The 15,000-nt window shown below is 57.9% G+C and overlaps 3 protein-coding genes across 3 annotated transcripts in view; 2 read left to right on the top strand and 1 right to left on the bottom strand.

The window, feature by feature from the left end:
• The window catches only part of PTSG_07815 (uncharacterized protein), a gene marked incomplete at both ends in the record, with an annotated part of 4,824 nt that extends 3,664 nt beyond the window's left edge, over positions 1 to 1,160 (top strand). Inside the window, 4 exons of the mRNA XM_004991562.1 lie at positions 215 to 315; positions 520 to 594; positions 768 to 833; positions 1,011 to 1,160. Coding sequence (XP_004991619.1) covers positions 215 to 315; positions 520 to 594; positions 768 to 833; positions 1,011 to 1,160 — 392 coding nt within the window. The remainder of the gene's footprint in view (positions 1 to 214; positions 316 to 519; positions 595 to 767; positions 834 to 1,010) is intronic.
• Positions 1,161 to 1,990: 830 nt separating this feature from the next.
• Positions 1,991 to 10,930, top strand: PTSG_07814 (uncharacterized protein; the record flags this gene model as incomplete). The annotated part of the gene is made up of 8 exons (XM_004991561.1): positions 1,991 to 2,084; positions 2,466 to 6,239; positions 6,525 to 6,889; positions 7,196 to 7,522; positions 7,733 to 8,225; positions 8,442 to 8,809; positions 9,310 to 9,578; positions 9,877 to 10,930. The coding sequence occupies 8 exons, from the start codon at positions 1,991 to 1,993 to the stop codon at positions 10,928 to 10,930; spliced, it is 6,744 nt and encodes a 2,247-aa protein (XP_004991618.1).
• Positions 10,931 to 11,556: 626 nt separating this feature from the next.
• PTSG_12641 (uncharacterized protein) overlaps positions 11,557 to 15,000 on the bottom strand; it is a gene marked incomplete at both ends in the record, with an annotated part of 4,322 nt that continues 878 nt past the window's right edge. Inside the window, one exon of the mRNA XM_004991560.1 lies at positions 11,557 to 15,000. This exon is cut by the window's right edge and continues 321 nt beyond it. Within this exon, the coding sequence (XP_004991617.1) occupies positions 11,557 to 15,000 (3,444 nt within the window).

Genomic DNA, 15,000 nt, shown 5'->3' with positions numbered 1-15,000 from the left:
CAACCACAACAACAACAACAACAACAACAACAACAACAACAACAACAACAACAACTTAAACAACAACAACTTAAACAACAACAACAACAACAACAACTTAAACAACAACAACAACAACAACAACAACAACAACAACAACAACAACAACACACACACACACACTCTCTCTCTCTCATCCACGCCCGTGTCCCCCGCCCATTCACACTCGTGTTAGCTGAGGATGGGTGCTGTCGCCGCCCCTACAAGCAATGCCCGGCCCATCTTGCTTGGCAGTTCTCCCGGCTTGGCCTCCTCTCAAAGGAAATCATTGCAGAGGTGCGCTGGTCTTTTTTTGTTGTTATTGCCTGATGTTGCACCTCTGGCGCGTAGTTTCGCTTGCATGCAAGGCACCCATGCTTCAAACCCGAAGCCCCTGCTCCTTGGCTTTGGTACTTTCCGCCTTCCTCAATGCCACCTCTCACGGCAAAACACCACACGCTGCAACACACGCTGCAACACACGCTGCAACACGCCGTGCAGTCGCACCAAGCCGAGGTTGCTGCACAGGAACTTGACCGCTGTACCACCCGCCTCTCGCAACAACACCTGCTCATCGTGAGTCACACTGTGTGCGTGTGTGTGTATCTGAAAGTGCGTCGTGCGAGTCCACTGCTTGCTTACCCCCACTTCCTCGTGTTCCTTTGGCCTTCTTGTGGCCGCCTTTTCTTCCATTTCCCATAACTTCTCACAAACGTGTTTTGTGTGGGCTGTTGCGTGCGCTTGAACAGATGCATGCCATGCACTCTGTGGAGGATATTCCGGCATCCGAGGCCGCACCACCAACGGCAGACCCGGTACGCCACTGCCTGTGGTTCCTCATGTGTGCATCCGTTTTGTCCTGGGTAGGCAGCAACCCACACCATAAACACACACACACACACATTTGCGCACTCACTCGCTGTCACACCCACTCACTCGCTGTCACACACACACACACACACACACACACACGCTCACCCCTGCAACGACAGTATTGGAAGGAAGGGGCCGAGTCACAGACAAGCAGCGAGCAGCCAGAGTGGCTGCGGCGAAGAGAGGAAGCAGATCCATATGTCCAGGACGACACTCGCCCTGCGCTCACTGTCGGCACAAAGAGCCTACCCAAACGACACTGGCGCTGAAATTCATCCGTCACATGCAAACGGAACAACATGTGTTCTGCTAGGTTTTGCTGTATGAGTGTGCGTGTGTGTGTGTGTGTGTGTGTGTGTGTGTGTGTGGCGTGAAGAGGGAGTGTGCGCTGCATTCACAGTCATGTAGAGGTCATTTCCATCCCCGCCGCCCGGTGCACGTCAGCCGCCACCTCCTATCACCAACCATCCCATCCATCCCAAACCACACAACACCGCTTGGACGAAATTTATGGGAAATTTCGAATAAAATTCCTGGTTCGGGCAAGATCGTTCGAGCTTCAAGGCAGCGTCCCCTCCTCGTCAAGCAAAACTGGCCGTTGGCACGCCACAAGCGCACCCACCCACCTCTCTGCACACACACACCACCCATTGTTTCCACCCATCCCACGCGGCACGAAGAAGTGAAGCAAGCAACTAACGCCACCGCCAGCACCCACCAACACCAAAACAGCAGCGACAACAACAAACACACGTGCCACACCTGCCTGAGCTTGTGTGTGCGCGCGTGTGTGTCTGCATCTGTTGATCTGTGTGTTTGTCGATTCCCTCCCACAACAGCAAACTAGCCATCACACAACAACAAACTAGCCATCACACAACCAATCCACAGCACACTACACAGCAACAACAACAACAGCAAGAGACTGCTTGTGCCTGCAGGCACTGGTCTTGCGCTCACCCGTCCACTATCCTCTGTTCTACCCGCTCACGTGAAAGTCCACTGCGAGGCTGCAACTGCGCACAGCAGTCGCCACCGGATTGCGGCATTTGCTTGCAAGCAAACAAAACAACACAGCAAGCGCCCATACAACACACACATGATGCGCGTCGCAAGAGCGCTAGCTGCAGCGCTGTTGCTGCTGCTTGGCGTGCTCGCGTCGCTCTCCAGCCCATCACACGCCCAATCAATACGTGAGTCGTCCCCTTTCGTTGTGTTCCTGCATGTGCGCGCAGCCTTCGTCATTGCTACTACACCTCCTGTCATCCGTCACCTTGAATGTACTATCATCGCCATCAACATCAACATCAACGCCAACGTTGTCTTGTCTTGTCATGTCATGTCACAACACAATCTCACCTTCGCGTGATAGCCAGCATGTCAGCCACTGCTCCGCCTCTCCACACTGTCATGACCTACACGTTGTTTTTGCTCCCTCCGCTGGCACGCATGGCTCATCAACACTCACAAGTTCATGCATGGCCCCTTTTCCTAATACACCCGCTCATACACACACACACACACACACACACACACACACATGCACATGCACGCACGCGCGCGCAACGCTGCAGTTAACAATCCGTCCTTTGAGGGCGGTGGCCCAGTTGCCAGCCTGAGATTGAGCATCCCTGATTGGGCGGTGGACGGCTTGGGCGGATATTACACACCATCCACGGCCCACTACCCCGCATCCTCCTTCATGGTTGACGCAAGCTCGGGCCAAACTGTGCTGGCATCCCCTGCAGACGGCACAAACGTCGCTGTCATCATGACGGGCGCAGAGCTCAGCCAGGAAGTGGTGTGGAGCCCTGGCCAAGGCACTGGGCCAACCCCCGACTACTACGTGGACTTCCAGTGCGCCGTGGGCCTCAAACTTGGGTCTCTCGAGACAGGCACCATGCATGTGCGCGTCTTTGCCGTGCAGGGCAGTGGTGGCGGTGCGGAGGACATGCTTATCGCAGAGGCATCCCTCCAGCCCGCGCTCTCCACAGCGGGTCAGTTCCAGACCTTGGCCGTTTCAGGCTTCCTGGCAGCCGACGTCGCGAACACCACCACAGCTATCCGCTTCACTGCAACGCACACGTCGGAGAGCGCCTTGTCACAGCTGGACGCTGACAACATCCGCCTCACCCTCACCGCCGTTCCCGACACTGGTGATGTGAGCGATGCCCTGGACCAGTGGAACACGGCTGCTGGCCCGTGCTTCTACCCGTTCTGTGTCCCCACGTTTGATGATGCCAGCGAAGTGCTGCTCTTCACGGCCGGCAACGTCCTCTCCGCAGACACCACTGACATCAACAACGACGGCCTTGTGGACGTGGTCATTGGCGTCGGGCAGACCAAGCACGTGGTGTTACACCAGGGTCTGGGCGGCCGCCGCTTTGCCGCCCGCATCATGGGCACCACCCGCGGCGTGCCATCGCAGGTCATCTTCGCCCACATCGACAACAACGCATACGCAGACGTGCTTGTGGCCATGCATGACATTGGGCGCATCACGTGGTTCCGCTCGCGCATCGACGGCTTCTCGTTCTCCTTCCAGGAGCGGTTCGTGGCGGACATCCCGGGCCTCACCGCCTTCACCGCTGGCGATGTTGATGGTGACGGCGCGCCAGATGTGGTCGCTTTGGCACAGGGCACCCTGTACTGGCTGCGAAACCGCCGGGCCGACCCGCAGTTTGAACCCGCCCGCGTGCTCGCGGCGCAGGCACAGGTCCTCTCGCCCATCACCGACATCAGCAGCGTGCGCGTGCCTGGCGCTGCCACAGCGCACGTGGCCGCAGCGACGAGCCGAGGTGACGTGTTCCTGCTCGTTGGCGGATCCTCCCTCCTCTCCATGCCAGCGTCTGTTGTCCCCGTCATCAGCAGCGCCAACTCCGGCGACGTGGCCGAGTCCCCGCCGCTCTCGGCGCCATTGCTGCTGAGTGTGGTTGCGTCGCCGACGGCAGTGTACCTGGCTGTGTGCTCCCCCGCAACAGCACGCACGCGCCTGTTCAAGATCACGGAAGAGGGTGCACTGCGCACGGTCACGCCTCGTCGCGACTGGGTGCTGCCGCTCGCCGGCTTCCGCCCAAGCATCATCCAGCTCGCCTTCAAGGGCGAACGTGCTGCAAGCGCCAGCAGCGGCGACAGCCTTGACGCCAGCGATGACCTCGTTTCGTTGTCAGCCGTCGTGGGCGAGCACGCAGTCGTGACGTGGTTTGACGTGCTGCGCACCACAGGCGAGCCACCGTCAACGGCATTTGCACTGGACATGCAGCAGGCCATATCCACCGTGCTGCTGCGCGATGTGGATGGAGATGGGCAGCTTGACGCGGTGCTTGCCGCCGACAGGGACTTTGGGCCCTCTGTCCGCTTTGGTGACTGCTGCACGGCCGATTCCCTGCTTGCCTTCTCCTACAACACCACCAACCCGTCCTTCGAGCTGCAGCCCTCCTCGCCTCTCGGTCCGCCACCCTTCTGGCTCACCACGGGCACTGTGAGCACCGTTACCTTTGATGGCCCCGCCTCCGGCTACGCCCGCACGTCGACCCCTGTCGGCGACAGCAGCATCCTCCTGCCGTACCCGGCGCACGGGAGTGCGTTTGTGCGCCTCGAATTGCTGGGTATTCTCGAGCAGACCCTGGAGGGGCTGGTCATCGCCGACAGCACCGCCTATGCGCTGACGGTGGCCGTGGGCTGGCCGCTGCAGGCCACATCCGTTCCCACCGTCATTGTTGAGCTCGTCACCGCAGACACGCGCCAGCCGCTGTGCTCGGTCACCTACAACCAGGCGGACCTGCCAACGGGGCCGGGCGAGTGGGTGGACGTGCTCTGTGTCGGCAGTATCAGCACCGCCTCTGTATCCGATTCGTCCACCCTCATCGGACAGCCCCTCATGCTCAGCATCATCGGCGTTGGCGTGGGCACCGTGGATGTCGATAACGTGCGCGTCTCCGCTCACACGGAAGACTTTCTCTCGCTGGTTGGATCAGGGCCTTTCTTCGGCCACCGCTCAAGCGCACCGGAAGGGCCCTTCACAACAGCAGCGCCCACGACGACCACCACCACCACAACTACCACTGCTGCTGCCGGTGGCTCGTCCTCAACGACCACCACCACTGGTGCAGGTGGGCCGGGGACAACCACGTCCGCTGGTGCAACCACATCAACGACGACGACCACCACGACCACCACCACGACACGGGGGCCGCCGCGGTTCAAGCGCATCTCTGTTGGCAACAACGATTTTGAGTCGCCTGTGGTGTCACTGGGCAGCTGGGACGCGTCGGCCACAGATTGGGCGCTGCGCGGGCCAGCCGGTGTGTACCGCCCCACCATCATCCAGTTCCGCCAGCATGATGCAGAGGCGTGGGGTGCGCAGACGCTGTTCCTCGGGCCAAAGGCGCGTGCATCGCACGTGCTCCCCGGTGTTCAGATTGACCCCGCATACGACTACCAGCTGCGCTTCATGCTTGCCTGGCGGCTGGACTTCCGCCAGTTCCCCACGCTGCAGATCTCGCTGCGCGACGGCGGCAACAACGTTGCTGTGGCCCGGACTATCACGGCAGTCGACATGACCCTGCTTGGGCCCATTGGCCGCTTCTACCCCATCACCCTGAACCTGTCGCCTGCACAGGGGTTTGTTCCGGGCATTGAGATTGTGTTTGCGGTGGTGAGCGGCGTGGGTCAGGCCAACATCGACCACGTGGTGCTGCTGCGCGGGGAGAAGGGCGAAAGCTTTGACGAGTACATGTCAACCACCACCCTGTCCACCACCACCACCACCACAACCACCACCACCACAACGACGTCGTCATTCACGACCGTGTCCAGCACCAGCACCAGCACCAGCACCACGAGCAGCACAAGCTCAAGCTCAAGCTCAAGCACCAGCACAAGCTCAAGCACAAGCACGTCTTCGTCGTCTTCCACATCATCGTCCTCATCCACATCCAGCAGCACCACGACAGACTTCTTTGGCCGTGGGCACGAGGCCTGGTATGAATTTGGGTCGAAGCTCTTCCGCGTGTTCCCGTCCAAGGCGCAGTTTCAACAGGCAGAAGTGTCCTGCTTGCTCAGCGGAGGTGTGCTGGCTGTTGTTTCCGCACCGGAGGAGCTTGACTTCCTGCTTGACCTTGCCCTTCACGTGACACGAAACCGTGAGCTGTGGGTTGGCGCGCGCTTCAGCGCTGACGCCGGGCTGCGGTGGGTGCTGCAGAATGGCCTCTCAGCCGACCAACTGCCCTTCGAAGGTGCTCTGCCATCGTCGTTTGATGGCGACAAATGCTTGCTCTTCAACTCGAGAGACAGGCGCGGCAACGTGCAGGGCGAGCTGTCGGTTGTGGAGTGTGACGCCTACCGCGGTTACATTTGCCAGCAATCGCTGCCCACGACAAGCACCACCATCACCACGACCACGACAACGACCACGACAACGGCAACCACAACGACAACAACGACAACAAGCACAACAACGACGACCACGGCGACGACCACCACCACCACTACCACTACCACAACAACAACAACAACAACAACAACAACAACAACAACAACAACAACAACAACAACAACAACAACACGCCCGAGCAATGTGTGCACGCCCTCATTCACTTTTGTGTTTGATGCAAACTCGCTGGGTGCACCAGATGTTGTGACAACGCCAGGGCGGAGTGAGTGGACGCCTGTGGACCTTCCTGGCGGATACAACGATGATGCGTTGCAGCATGACGTGCCCGCACAGGTGGAGTTCTTCACAGAGTCGCTGCCGTTTGGCCTCTACCGCATCTTCCTTCACGATATGATTGGCCCCGAAGGCACACGCTCGCTGGCCATTGATATGACGCACTCACATGGCGTGGACCAGCTTCTTTCCAGCCAGGTGGGGGACAGCACGGAACGCAGGCGCATTGAGCTTACGCTTGACCCCGTGTTCCTCTCGGCACGGCCATCCCAGGGTGTGCGGCTGGCAGCATCCAACATGGGCACCTTCACCATTGACGCCATTGAATTTGTCCTGTGCCAGGAGTTCCCGTCCACCACAACCACCTCTGGAGCAACCACAACCACAACCTCCACCACCTCAACCACGACCACCACCACTACCACGACGACAACAACCACAACAACAACCACAACAACAACAACAACCACAACCACAACAACAACCACAACCACAACATCCTTCATGTGCTTCCCGTCCACACGCACATTCTTGGATGCAAACGCCGATGGGGCGCCGCTCGTCGTGACTTCGCCATCATCCATTTTCTGGTCCAACATCGCACTGGCCGGTGCACACAATGACGACGCGTTGCAGCGGGTTGTTCCGTCGCAAGTTGACTTCTCCGCAGAGCAGCTGACGCCCGGCTTCTACCGCGTGTACCTGCATGACTTGATTGGACCCGATGGCGTGACGTTCCTGTCCATCACACTGAACCATGCTGGTGGCTCAGAGCAGTTCATCTCCAGCCAAGTGTGGGATGAGCAGGAGCTGCGAATGATTGAGCTCACGTTTGACCCCGTGGCGTTTACCGGTGATGCTGGCCAGGGTGTGCGGCTGGAGGCATCAAACATGGGCCTGTTCACCATCGACGCAATCGAATTCGTGCTGTGCGGGAACACACCGCCGCCATCGTCATCCACGGTTACAGGCACAACTGGTAGTACAACTACAACTACACCAACCACGAGCAGGACTACAGCCACAACCACAACCACAAGTACTACAACGACGACAACAACAGCAACAACAACAACAACGTCAGCTGTGTCAACGAGCACAACAACGACGGCTGTGGGCCCACTGCCTGCTGTGCGCATCAACTGCGCCGGTTCGGCATATCTTGATCTGCAGACGGGCCAGCTGTGGCAGGCAGATGCTTACAAGGTGACTGGGCGCGATGTGTCTGAGGGCAACCGCCCCATTTCCGACACCGACCTCGACACCCTCTTCTTCACGGGCTCACGTGGCCGCCGCTCCACCAACAGCGTGGAGTACAGGGTACCGGTACCTGCTGGGTTTGAGTACCGCGTGCTCATCTTGGTGGCCGAGTCGTGCACGGCATGCTCGCGCGTGTTTGATGTTGAGATCAACGGGCTTCCCTATGAGTTTGGCGTGGACGTGCTGAATGAGGTTGGCCCCGACAGGGCGCTGGTGCTGGAGTACCCGAACGTGCGCCGCCGCAACGGGAACATTCGCGTCGCGCTCGTGCAACGGGATGTGGACGGCGAGCAGCCCATCATCAATGCGCTGGCAATCGAAGCCGTGACACGCATCTCAAGCGACACAACCACCTCCACCAGCTCTGCCTTCAGCACCATCTCCAGCACCTCCACCTCAACCGCAAGTACAACGACAACGACGACGACAACCACAACCACAACCACAACAACCACAACCACAACGACTACAACGACTACGACCACGGTTACAACGACGACGACCACCACCATTACAACCACGACGACCACCACCACTACAACCACCACCACGACAACAACGACGACAACATCGCCCGAGTTGACTGGTGCCGAGGATCTGTACTTGATCAACGCCGGTGCAGGTGACACGTACACAGATTCTCGTGGGTTGGTGTGGCAGCCAGATGAGGGCTTCTACACAAACGGGGCGCGGTTCCAGTTTGAGACACCCATTGCCAACACCATTGAGGACACACTGTATTACACAGAGCGTGCTGGCGTGGATGGTTATCTTCGATATGACTTTCCTGTGACACCGGGCCGCACATACACGCTGGTGCTGCTGTTTGCGGACATTTGCCCCTGCACGAACGGCGTTGGCGCGCGTGTGTTTGACATTTCGATCGAGTCGACCGTGGTGCAGGCAGACTTGGACCTCGTGGCCACGGCTGGCTGGGCCACCGCGTATACGCGCGTGTTTGAGACCTTTGTGGCCGATAACACACTCACGGTTGAGTTTACTGCCTCGGTCGAAAATCCAAAGCTGAGTGCCATTCGCATTCGCGGCGATCCCCTTGATCTCACCACTGCAGCCTCAACAACAACAACAACAACAACAACAACAACAACAACAACAACAACAACAACAACAACAACAACAACAACAACAACAACAACAACAACAACAACAACAACAACAACAACAACAACAACAACAACAACAACAACAACAACAACAACAACAACGACGACGTCGACACTGACAACCACAACTACGAAGACGGGCACGTCGTTCTGCTTGTCTGGGTTTGACTTGAGCCAGGGTGGGTCTTGTGACTGTGGTGACACGTGTGAGTCGTGCCAGGTGAATTGGGACGAAGACGCCGTCACCTGTGTCGTCTGTTTTGGCGGCTACTACCTGTACGAGGGCACGTGTGTGGAGTCGTGTCCATCCGGCTATGAGGAGATGGACGATGACGTGAACGGTGGCACGTGCGAGCCCATCACCAGCCCATCGTCGTCCAGCTCCACATCCACCTCCACATCATCCTCATCTTCATCCTCCTCGTCATCCTCCTCCTCCACATCAACGTCGACGTCTGTCGTAACAACTACGCTTGCCTCGCGTTCCTCTTCCTCTTCGACATCCACATCTACCTCGACGTCGTTCTCCTCCTCGACCTCGTTCTCCTCATCATCATCCACCTCGACGTCATCATCGTCCTCATCCTCGTCATCCACGTCCTCATCCTCGTCCACGTCGACCACAACGACACCAGGTTCGCCAACACAAGTGCCGTCAACAACACAGTTCCTCGAAGACACAACGGCGGATGTGGTGGACTTCTCAACAACCGACGACGTGCTTGCGTCCTTTTCTTCTTCGTCGTCCACTTCCTCGTCGACCTCGACCTCGACCTCGACCTCCTCCTCCTCCTCATCATCGTCGTCGTCGTCGTCCTCGTCCTCCACGTCATCATCCACATCTACCACAGCTGCTGTCACACAGAGCGGGTCCTGCACGCCCGATTGCGTGTCGTCGTTCACACCTGATGATGGCACCACGATTGCGCCAAGCGGGTATCGCACGCGGGCAATTGACGTGAACCACGACGACATGGTTGATGTTGTTGTGACGGAGGAGGGCTCGGGTCGCGTGTCTGTGTACACGCAAGCGGCGAACGGCGACTTTTCGCTGTATTTCACCACTGACGCCGTTGCTGGTGCGCGCGGCGTCGCCGTGGCAGACCTGGACGGTGACGGCTACGATGATGTTGTTGCTGGCGGCACGGACACGCTGATCCTGCTGACAAACCTTGCTGGGAGCGCCGGGGATGGCGGCCGCGGTTTCAATGCCACAGTCATCCCGGCTGTCGTCGCTGGCGTGCATGAGGTGCTGCTGGTGGACGTGACCGGTGATGGCCAGCCGGATATTGTTGCGTCGGAGCGCACGGCGGACCGCGTCGTGCTGTTTGCGACGCAGCGAGCCAGTGGCGCTGGCGGTGTTGTTGTGGGCGAGCCCGTGCGGATGACGGGCATCAGTGCGCCGCTTGGCATTGCGGCTGGCGACGTGACGGGCGACGCCAGCGTCGACATTGTGGCTGCAGCGCGTGACTCTGGCGCGATTGTCGTGCTCACGTCCCCGACAGGCAACCTCATCGCAGACACACAGCGCTTCACCGCGTTCTCCGTGGCTGGGCGGGCCCGCGATGTCGAGGTTGTTGATGTTGATGGCGATGGCGTGAACGAGATTGCGGTTGCTGACTCCGACAGCAACGTCGTCGTTGTTGGCAGACGCACCGGGGTGAGCGGCGGCGTGCCGACGTTTGAGATGGGCACGGTTGCGAGCGGCCTGGCTGGGCCGTTTACGGTGATTGCTGGTGACTACAACGGCGATTGCCGCCCGGACATTCTCGTGGCTGAGCGCTCGGGCAGCCAGGTCACGCTGCTGACCAACACGGGCGTTGATGGTGACACGGGTCTGCCTGTCTTCACGTCCTTGACTGTGCTCACTGGTGTGAGTGGAGCAACGGGTGTTGCTTTTATTGACACGAACGGCGATGGCTGGCTCGACATTGTTGGCTCTTCCGATTCAAGCGGCGTTGTTGCCCTCCCCGCAAACTGCCAGTGATAGTGTGGGGCGTGTGTGTGTGTGTGTGTGTGTGTGTGTGTGTGTGTGTGTGTGTGTGTGTGTGTGTGTGTGTGTGTGTGTGTGTGTGTGTGTGGTTGGTTGCCTTTGCTCTGTTTGCACGTGAGAGAAGGGCAGGTGTGTTGTGTTTGATTCCATTTTGTGCTGCTGTTCTCTTGCCACAGTTACTCTTAGCTGCTCACTCCCTTGGCGTTGGTGCTGAGGTTGTATTGGTACGAGAATACTCCAGATGACATGCAATGTACATGCAATAAGTCTAAAGCAAGAGAACAAAGGATGTAGGTCGTGACGTCATACGTACGTCACATCACCAGAATGAACGGACCAACACCAACACACCCCCTCAACCTCCGCACCCAACGCTGTCGCCCTTTTCGCAGACACGGAAAGCAGACTCTTGTTGCTGCGTAGGGGTAGTTGTCTCTCTTGGCTTGAAGTGGTTGTTTCGTCTGCCTGCCATGTCAGGAGGCTGTTGTTGAAAGCTGTTGAGGAAAGCTGTTACGGCAGTGTCCTGCATCTCAGGCGCCAATGAAAACTTGTGTAGAAAGCGATGCACCAACTTCTGGTATGTGTTGAAGTCGTGCTGTGTTCAGTACCCCCACACCCCCTCAAGGCTTGCTCAGCACCTGCCTCCTGCAGGTGTCAAGGGCGACTCTGGGCAGTGCCTTGGTGAACATGTCAGCCAGCAGAGTGCTACCAGGTTGATACTGCAGCTTGATGGCGCGTTCTGCAACTAAGTCCCTCAGGATATGAAATCGCAGATGAATGTGTTTGCTGCTGACGTTGCTGCTGTTGTTGTTTGCAATGGCAATTGCCGGCTGGTTGTCCGTGTAAATGGTTGTGACGCCGGGGTCTTCACCCAGCTCCTTCAGGAGTTGTCTTAGAAACACTGCTCTTTGCGCAGCTGTGGCAATGCTGACGTATTCTGTCTCTGCTGTCGACGCCGTGACAAGAGGGAGTTGCTTGGATGACCAAGATACTGGTCCTCCGCCCAGGGTGAAGCAGAAGCCGCCATGGCCTTTTGAGGTGACAGGGCATGTGTTGTGACTGGCGTCTGCAAATCCTGTCAGCTGTTGCTGGTGTTGCGGTTGTTGTGGTTGTTGCCGTCGATAAACGATGCAGAGGTCAGGCTGTCCCTTGAGATATTTGAGCACGTGTCTGGCAGCGTGTAGGTGTTGTTTCGTTGGCGCTGCCATCTGTTTGGCAAGTACTGACGTCGCATACCGGATATCTGGCCTCGTCATGACTGCCAGATACATGAGGCTTCCGACGAGCCGCTGGTATTCCCCTACGTCCGTGTCCGGTGCTGTTGCTGTGTGAAGCCTTCCTTTTGGAGGTAGCGGGGTGGCCTTGTGTTTGCAGTCCTGTAGTCCATGTTCTTGGAGAAGGCCTCTTAGGTACCGCTCTTGGCTGATCCTCAGCCCGTTTGTGGTGCGGTGAAGGTCCATGCCCAGGTAGGAGGTAGGCTCCCCGAGGTTTTTCACCTTCAGATGCCTGCCGAGCTTGGTGCTGATCTCGTGAATGCGTCCCTGGCTGTCTGCTGCTACGATGAAGTCATCCACGTGGACACACACGATAGCTGTTGCGGAGACAAACACACATGCGTCTGATTTGACTGCGAGGAGCCCAAGCGCTTGCAGCTCCTTGCTCAAATGCTGGTGCCATAGTCGGGGTGCTTGGCGAAGGCCGTAGAGCGACCTTTTGAGGTGCAGCACTGCACTGCCTGGGAGGTTGGCCGCTGCCGGTGGCCTGACATAGATGTTGTGGTCATCGATCGGCGCATGAAGAAAAGCCGCCTTCACGTCAAATTGACATAGTTGCCACCCCCTCATCACAGCCACCGCCAGCGTTGTTCTCAGTGCATCCGCATGTGCTGTGGGCGCGAACACTTCCCCCAGCGTCGACGAATGCTGTCGATTGCCGCAACATACCATCCTCACCTTATACCTCACTTCTCCATCTTGCTGATGCTTCACCGAGAGTACAAGCGTGCTCGGCAGAACCTTCGTCTTCATCGGCATGTCTCTGGCTTCGACCACATCAAACACGTCAAATGTGGTCATGTTGGTCCATTCCTCCGAGAATGCCTCCATCCACTTCTGCCTGTCATCACTCTCCATTGCCTCCCCCCACGTTTTTGGTGTAACCCGGTCTGTCACATTCGCCGTCAGACACATCTTCACCACTGTCTTTCGGGATCTGCTGGATCGCCTCAGCGGCTGTTTCGTGTTTGCTGTGGTCGAGGAGGCTGCTGATGTTTGGAGTTCATGTGTGATCTCGTGTTCAGGTGCCACAGTCGGCATCAGGTGATCCTCTGATGGTTCGTTTTCACCCGTGTGTTCGCCGCTGTGGTTGTCGTAGGCCGCCTGTTGCTCTGCCTCGACGTGTCCACCATTTTGGTTGTTGTGGGCCGCATGTTGCTCTGCCTCGACGTGTCCACTGTTGTGGTCGTCGTAGGCCGCATGTTGCTCTGCCCCGACGTGTCCACTGTTGTGGTCGTCGTAGGCCGCATGTTGCTCTGCCTCGACGTGTCCACTGTTGTGGTCGTCGTAGGCCGCATGTTGCTCTGCCTCGACGTGTGCACTGCTGTGGTTGTTGTGGGCCGCATGTTGCTCTGCCTCGCTGCTGTGGTCGTCGTAGGCCGCCTGTTGCTCTGCCTCGACGTGTCCACCATTTTGGTTGTTGTGGGCCGCATGTTGCTCTGCCTCGACGTGTCCACTGTTGTGGTCGTCGTAGGCCGCATGTTGCTCTGCCCCGACTTGTGCACTGTTGTGGTTGTTGTGGGCCGCATGTTGCTCTGCCTCGACGTGTCCACTGTTGTGGTCGTCGTAGGCCGCATGTTGCTCTGTCCCGACGTGTCCACTGTTGTGGTCGTCGTAGGCCACAGGCTGCTGTTGTTGTGCTGTGACGCGTCCGCCGAAGACCGTGCGATGCGCTGCTTTAATATGTTCACCGTCAGTTTTCGTTTCAGCCGTTTGCTGTTGTTGCTGTTCTGCCTGTGCTCGCTCAACGAAGTCAACATTGATTCCTGCCCGCACTCTCCCCGTGGCTTGGACAAACACACGGTGCCCGTTGCAAGACTGATCCAGCCCGAGGTAGAATCCCCAGAGTCCTCGCGGGGGCAATGGCGACTCGCTGGTTTGAGTCTCATCATAGATGACACAGCGGCAACCGAACACTTTCAGCATCTGAAGAGGTGGTTGTTTCCCCAGCAGGGCTGTGTATGGCGTCGTATGGTCCGTGCCGGTGTGTGGCATGCAGTTGTAGATTGTGGTCGCGTGTTGAATAGCCGCAATGGTGAACCGGCCTCGCTGTTGTGGTGGAATCGCCGACGTTCCTAGGATGGCCGCAGCTGTTTCTTTGATCGTCCTCCAGTTCCTTTCTGCCACTCCATTGTGCTGATGCGTGTAGGGTGGCGAGTAGCGCAAACCAATCCCGAGCCTTGTCGCTGTTGTCGCAAATCTTTGAGACTTGAACACTGGATCGTAGTCAAGCTGCATCAGCGTGCCTCTTTGAACTGGGATAGCTGTAGTCGCAACGAACTGCGCAAGCGTTGCTGCTGCGTCGGACTTCTTCTTCATCGCGATTCCCTCAGCATACCTGGATCTTTCATCCACAAACAGCATCACGTACGCGTATCCCTGGTGGCATCCTTGGTATGGGCCCAGGATATCCGCATGGATTCGATCGCCAGGTTCCAGATGATGTGGCTGTGACTTCTTCTTCACCGGCTTCCGGTGCGTCTTGTAGGGTAGGCAGTCCGTGCAGTCAGGTTCGTCTGTCGTGGTCTGTATGCCGTTCCCGCTTAGCACTCGTTTCACATCCTGCCACGCACGGTGACCGAGCCGCCTATGCCATGTCTCCAAGGGCGTGATGGCCATGCATCGCTGAGTTGGTTGGCCAGGTCGGTGTGGCTTGGCACGCAAGTAGTATGTTGCCCCATTCTTTGCCAGCTCCATCGTCATGTGCTCATCGCTCAGACTGGGGTGCTCGGGATGCAGAGTCACTGTCATGCCTGCTTCCACAAGTCGTCCTGCAGAAAGTATGTTGAA

The sequence above is a fragment of the Salpingoeca rosetta genome (assembly GCF_000188695.1).
Source record: "Salpingoeca rosetta unplaced genomic scaffold supercont1.19, whole genome shotgun sequence".
NCBI lineage: Eukaryota > Choanoflagellata > Craspedida > Salpingoecidae > Salpingoeca > Salpingoeca rosetta.
Note: the sequence above shows the minus strand (reverse complement) of the source record. Positions and strands in the feature narration are given on the sequence as shown.